The sequence below is a fragment of the Falco naumanni genome, chromosome 4, assembly GCF_017639655.2.
Source record: "Falco naumanni isolate bFalNau1 chromosome 4, bFalNau1.pat, whole genome shotgun sequence".
Lineage (NCBI taxonomy): Eukaryota > Metazoa > Chordata > Aves > Falconiformes > Falconidae > Falco > Falco naumanni.
The window spans coordinates 68524256-68530328 of record NC_054057.1 but is presented as its reverse complement, the minus strand read 5'-3'; the positions used below and the strand labels follow the sequence as shown (position 1 = coordinate 68530328).

The 6073-nt window shown below is 62.3% G+C and overlaps 1 protein-coding gene across 3 annotated transcripts; it reads left to right on the top strand.

The window, feature by feature from the left end:
* Nucleotides 1-282: 282 nt before the first annotated feature.
* On the top strand, nucleotides 283-5800 carry TM6SF2 (transmembrane 6 superfamily member 2). 3 transcript variants are annotated; one of them, XM_040589603.1, is made up of 10 exons: nucleotides 283-403; nucleotides 3050-3156; nucleotides 3268-3365; nucleotides 3574-3677; nucleotides 3841-3923; nucleotides 4115-4239; nucleotides 4352-4453; nucleotides 4575-4667; nucleotides 4748-4867; nucleotides 5330-5800. In XM_040589603.1, exons 1-10 carry the CDS (start codon nucleotides 312-314, stop codon nucleotides 5414-5416), a joined length of 1011 nt encoding a protein of 336 aa, XP_040445537.1. In that variant the 5' UTR covers nucleotides 283-311; the 3' UTR covers nucleotides 5417-5800. The 3 variants fall into 3 exon arrangements, with proteins under 3 accessions (XP_040445537.1, XP_040445535.1, XP_040445536.1); XM_040589601.1 differs by having other exon boundaries at nucleotides 5210-5800; XM_040589602.1 differs by having other exon boundaries at nucleotides 324-403; nucleotides 3021-3156; nucleotides 5210-5800.
* The last annotated feature ends 273 nt before the right edge of the window (nucleotides 5801-6073 follow it).

The following is a 6073-nucleotide window of genomic DNA, read 5'->3' as shown; positions in this document are numbered from 1 at the left end:
AGGTTTCCAGAATGAATTGGGGGGGGGGGGGGGGGGGGAAACCCCAACCCACCAGCCCCTGAGCTTTCAGAAGGCTCTTCTGGAGTGGTTTTATCCTTTCCCTGCAGCCCTTAGCACCAATTCTCAAGGCAGCCCTTGAGCACAGAGACCAGCACGGACCCTCGTATGGACACAGGGGTGTTCGGCTGCTGGGTGCCCCCCCCCGGGACCCCCTGGCCTTTCCCCCAGGCGGTTCTGGCGCTTTAAGGGCGCTGCCTGTTTGCTGGGGCCAAAGTCCACGGGCTCCAGCAGCGGTGACGGCCGTGCTGGGGATGCAGCTCCCCGCCGTGCCGGGCGTGCTCGCCCCGTCCCTGCTCGCCATCCCCGTGGCCTTCGGCATCAATGGCGTGACCACCTTGGCAGAGTGAGTGCAGACCAGGGACAAAGCTCTGGGGCAGGGTGCTGGGTCCTGGCCTCTGTTGGTCCTGGATGCTGGGTCCAGCCGGACACTCGGGGGGAGCATCCAGTCTGGCCCAGGGCAAGGCTCTGTCGGCGGGTGGTGGGAGCCATCCCACCCGGGACAGGCCACTGGGTCCCATCCAGACCTGGAGAGGGGGGAGCAGTGCCCAGGGCAGGGTGCTGGAGTTCTCTGGCATGGTTCATGGCTGCCTTCATGGCTTTTAAATCCCGCTGTCGGTGGGGACACGCAGCAGGCTTGCCCAGGCTCAGCGCCAGCACGGAGCATGCTGGGGCTCGCCGACAGCCCCAGTCCCCAGCAATAAGGGTACTCAGCACCTCCTTGATTTATCAGAACCCTCTCCAGCCACCTGGCCCCACCCCAGCCCCCAGGCCAGAGGGACAGGACCCCCAACACTGGGTGTCCCCTCCACACACAGCCATGCCACCCCGGGCGCTGGGGACCCCACCGCACCTTGGATCCCCCCCTGAGTGACCCCCTGGCAGTTTGGCTGCTGGCGTGTCCCAGAGTGGCTGATGCCACCCCTTGTCACTGCCACTGCCTGGCAACAGCCCCGCTTTTGGGTTTACTGCAGCATTGACCCCCCTGCGATGCCCCAGCCCAGCCATGTTCTGGGGGCTCAGCACATCTCCAGCCATCACCCCCGCCTGGGGGGTTTGATACCCCCAGCCAGGGTCCAGCTCCCGGTGAGCCCCCCAAGCCCCACCTTTGCTTTATTTTCTTCTATGTAAAACCACCTTCTGGCTGGTTACTCTTATTTCCAGTCTCACGCCCCAGGACCTGCCAGCTACGGGTTTCCCCCCGTATTTCCGTCCTTTCATTCCTGCCAAGCCCCTTGACTCTCCTTTTCCCATTAATTATACATTTCTTTTTATAGCTAATTTCTGCTTTTGCTTCACCAGCAGGAAGGGCTTTTAGCCAAACTTTTAAAGCCGGGGCTTTCCTGGCCACCTGATAAACTTTACTTAAAAATTTTAATTTCCTGGTTTTCATTCCCATCTTTTTGGTCTCCTCTTTCCCTTCCATCCCATGGTGACGCTGCACTGTTGCAGCCCAGATCTCAGGGATCCATTGCTATGAAATCCACAGCCCTTCTGCATAATGCAGCATCGGGTGCAAACCATCGGTAGGATGCTCTGGGGAGCACCGACCCCCCCCAGCCTGCCCCCCAAATTAAAGCCTGTAACAATATTATTCTCTGGCCTGGGCGTTGCAGGGGGATGCCGAGTGGGATACATCCCCCTGTTCCTTAACTGGTCCCTGCTGTGGAACAAGCAATGGTGGCCTCAAAGCCTGGCAGGGTGAGTTGGGTGCCCTGAGCACGGCACCCTGAGGTGCTGGTGCGTGTGTGGGGTGGCCCCAGCACCAGCACGTGTTGGTGAGTCTCAAACCCCATCACACGCCCGGTCCCATGGTGACCGGAGGAGCCTGGCATTGTGCTACTCCACTGCAGCATCCGTGTTTGAATTCTGAATTAATCGTTCTGTGGGAGTAATTAGTTGTGTAGTAATTAATTATACACTAGTAATAATGCACTTAGGTGGTGACACTTCAATTATTTTATTGTTTTGAGGTTTCTTCAAGAGCATCTGTTGGTTCAGACGTGCAGGGCGCGTGGTGAGGACAAGCTCAGCCTCACACGGTGCCGCAGGGACACCCATCCTGTCCCTGGGTGCGGGGTCCTGGGCTCCCCCACCACTGTCCCTGTCAGAGTAATTCCGCCTGCACAAGGCAAACAGGAGCCAGGTGTTGTCACAGCCTCCTGTAAATGAGACCTGGGCTGTTCTCAGCCGGGTGACCCTGGAGCAGAGGGACAGCTGGCCTTTCGTCCCTGGTCTCACATCCGCCGTGCTGTGCCGAGGAGCGCTCAGCCCGGTAATTGGGTGCTTCTCCAGGATAAGCTATTAACAGCGACGTCTGTGCAGACAGTTGCAACTTTGCCTTTTCTTTTTCTTTGGTAACAGGGTTAAAGGCTTGAGTGAAAAATACTGTCGTGTTTTCGGTGTCTCGTAGCTGAAGGCTTGGCTGGACCAGAGCTGCAGCTCTTCCGGCTGATGCACGTGCTTCTGGGAGGGGGTGCAGGAAGCTCGGGACACATTCCCCTTTTTCCTCGTTCTCTTAGGACACATTTTCAGTATATGTCTCCTTGTTACCAATTTGCCTTATCATCGGCTTCCCTGGTCTCTTGTGACAGTGGCCCATTGCCACAGCCTGGAGAGGGAGGACGGCGCTGGGGCTTCTCCCCTGCCCTGGCACAGAGTCTTGGCGAGGCAGCCCCTTCCCCATCCGTGCCTGGGTGCCAGACCCAGGCTGCCTCCAGGCTTCGCTTCCCCGGGTTTAGTTCAGACCCCGGCGGAGCCGTTTCCTGCACCACAGAGGATGGGCAGCACCGTGTGCCACCATGGCCCCCACCTGTGCTGGCGTGCAGGGTCTGATCCTGCTGTTCCCCCTGCTTTGGTGGAGACCTCTCAAAACCGGGGTCGGGGGGTGAGGGGGGTTGGGGGGCAGAGGGAGTTTCACCTGGACCAGGAGAAATGGGGCTTCACTCCCCGGCCATGCCCAGGTGCTTGAACCCATCCTGCTGTCCTGCAGCAGCCCACTGGTGCTGATGCTGACGGTGGTGCTGGTGCTCGCCGGCCTCTTCTCCATCATCCTCCTCACAAGCGGAGTGAGCCACTTCCAGGACCCCCTTTTCTGTGGTGAGTCACCCTCGGGGTGTGGGGACTGATCCTATGCTGAGACAGGGAGCGGAGAGCTGGGATTTGGGGAGCGCCGTGGGACCTGCTCAGAGCTGGCTCGCTCTCCCGCAGTGTTCGTGGTGTTCTCCTTCACCTCCGTCGTCGACTTGATCATCTCACTGGAGGAGGATGGCTACATCTCTGGCTTCATGGAGGTCTACGTCAGAGAGGTACCACCTCACCCCACCGCGGGCTCTCGCACCAACGAGCAGCCCTGTGCACCTGGCTCCAGTGCCGATGCTGCTCCTGCTCCCGAAGCTGCTCCCGCCCCAGAGGGACCATGCACGGAGCAGCCCCAGCTCCCGCGGGGTCCCCTAGGGGGTTGTGGGAAGGCATCTGCCCCCACCCCGTATGATCCGGTAACTTCCGAACGGGCAGGGCGAGCCCCACCTGCGCACGGCGCACGGCATCATGATCTGTTACTGGGATGGCATCATCCACTATGGGCTCTACCTCGCCATGATCGCGGCCATCGGCCAGAGGTGAGTGGGGACAGTAGCAGGAAGGCACGGTGGCTCCTGTGGCCGCGTGGCACCTTCACAGCTTAGGAGCTCGGAGGGGCTCGTGGGGGTTAGAGGATCCTGAATTTTGTGGGGAGGGGAGCTCTGAGCCTGGCAGAGGCTTCTGAGCCTGGTGTCTCTGCAGAAAGAGCTACAGGAACCTGGGTCTCTTCTGGCTGGGCTCTCTGCTGATGAGCATCGTCGTCTTCCTGCTTGGGAACCTGATAGGTACGGGGGTGCGGAGGGGGGCTCCGCTGCTGGTCCCTCCAGGCCGCCTCCATCCTGCCGGCTGGCAGCTTTGCTCCCAGGCACTTATCCTGTGGGCAGAGGAGGAAGGTGCTGACCTGGGGGCGAGCAGCAGGTATCGATGCTGAGCACCCAGCGCCCCGCCGTGCCTATCCTGTACTCTCCTTCCTCAGGGAAATACAGCTCCGACCTCAGCCCTGCCTTCCTCCTCAACCTGCCCTATATCCTCATCCCCATCTGGGCTGGGGTGAGGCTCTTCCAGCAGCCCAAGGTCCTGCCGTGCCTCAGCCCTGAGAAGGTGAGCTGGGAGCTCAGGCTCCACGGGGAGCCGCACCGGGAGCCGTCAGCTTTATCCCCCTCCTGGGGCTGGACGGTGTGGAGCCGAAAACACGGCGTTTTCCATCTCCCAGGTTGCAGAGGAGCAACGCAAGTGCCTGTACCAGCGGCCCCAGGACATGGGGCTGATCCTGGTCCTGCTCCTCACCGCCGCATTCACCTTCTTCAGGGGGATGGTGAGTGATGGTTCCCCACATGGGGGTCCCGGAGAGGGCTGTAGGGGTCCTGTGAGTCCATAGGGTCCTGGGGAAGGTCCATCTACCCCACACCCACCTTCCCTCCACTCTGCGTCCCCAGGTGGTTTTGGACTGTCCGGCTGATTCGTGCTTCGAGTACATCTACCAGCATGAGCCGTACCTGCGCGACCCTGTCGCCTACCCCAAAGTGCAGGTGAGTGGGTGGGAGGCAGGGCTGGACCCCTCCGTGCCGCCGGGGGACAGGGTGACCCTCTCCGTGTGTGACCCCCCCAGATGCTGATCTACATGTTCTACGTCCTCCCCTTCTTCTGCCTCTGCATCTACGGGCTGGTGCTGCCCGGCTGCTCCTGGCTGCCTGACTGGAGCCTGGTGTTTGCTGGTGCCGTGGCGCAGGTGAGGGCCACCCCTGGCTGCAGGGGTGGGGGGTGACAGTGGGACCCCCGGGCTGGGTCTTGGTCCTGGCCAGGGGAGAGCAACTGGGGGGCCAGGGCTGAGCCCGGGGTGACAGATCCGCCCCCACCGCTGCATGTGGAGCAGTTCCCACCGCCGCTGCCCGCTAATTACTTTGGCCTCGGTGGATCTTAATGGAGCCGGGGATTAGTTTGCCAGAAATAGGCTGGAGCGAGCCCGCAGGTCTATAGATAGGATGCGCTGGGTGTGCTCCTGCCAAACACCCTTCGGTGCTGGGATGGGCTGCAGTGGGCCAGGCCCCCCCATGCCACCCTGTGTCCCCAGGCTCAGTTCTCCCACCTGGGCTCCTCGCTGCACGCCCGCACGCCCTTCCCCTACCAGACCCCTGAAGATGTCTGGTGGAGCTTCCTCTTCACCAACGTCTTCTACGCACTGGGCCCCCAGCTCCTGGCCCTCCGCTGCCTGCGCTGCCCTGCCTTCTTCCTGCCCGCCACTCCTGCCAGCCTGCACGCCACCAAGAAGCACCAGTGACGTGTCCTGCCCCCCCCAGGGGGCTGCTGCCCGTCTCCCCTCTCCCCACCAGAGCAGCCTGTTGTGGGACCTGGCTGGCAGAGTTGTCCCCAGGGATGCTCTGGTCCCCACTGTGTTCCCTGGCGCTGTGGGATGCGCTGGAGGGGACCCCAGGGTGCTCGGCGGGGGCATCTCTGCAGCCACTGCTCTGCCCTTGCTCAGGCCCGCGGGGGTCTTGCTGGTTGGGGGCTGTGGGAGCTGGGCTCCACTCCTGGCGGGTCCCCGGGGGCCGAGAGGGCCCTGAGCCACCCCGGTGCTCCCAGCCACGCCGTGAGGATGCAGGAGTGGGGACTGTGCCAGGAAAACACTGTTTACAAAATAAAGGAGCAAAGGTTTGGCTCGTGAGCCCCTGTCCCTAGAGCTGGGGATGTCACCCCCGTGCAGCGGCCAAAGCACTGCGGTGGCCTCCCACGACACCCACTGGGGCCCGGGGGGCTCTCACTCTCTGCCCAGGGCTGGGAGCAGCTGCCAGACTGTGTCCCCTGCTGCCCTTTGGGGTGCAGGGGCTGGGGGGGGCTCCTGCTGCCTGCGCTGCCCTTGGCACCATGGCTCAGGGTCGGGGCGGGGGGGGGGGGGAGCTGGGGGGAGGGGTGCCCCTACCTGTGCCAGGGGTGCACA

What these genes read in the sequence shown, in the direction of transcription:
- TM6SF2 (XM_040589601.1), top strand. Translation starts at nt 312, where the DNA reads ATGCAGCTCCCCGCCGTGCCGGGCGTGCTCGCCCCGTCCCTGCTCGCC. An exon ending in GGCGTGACCACCTTGGCAGA is followed by an intron (nt 404 to 3,049) that starts GTGAGTGCAGAC and finishes GCTGTCCTGCAG; the next exon opens with CAGCCCACTGGTGCTGATGC. An exon ending in ATCGCGGCCATCGGCCAGAG is followed by an intron (nt 3,678 to 3,840) that starts GTGAGTGGGGAC and finishes GTGTCTCTGCAG; the next exon opens with AAAGAGCTACAGGAACCTGG.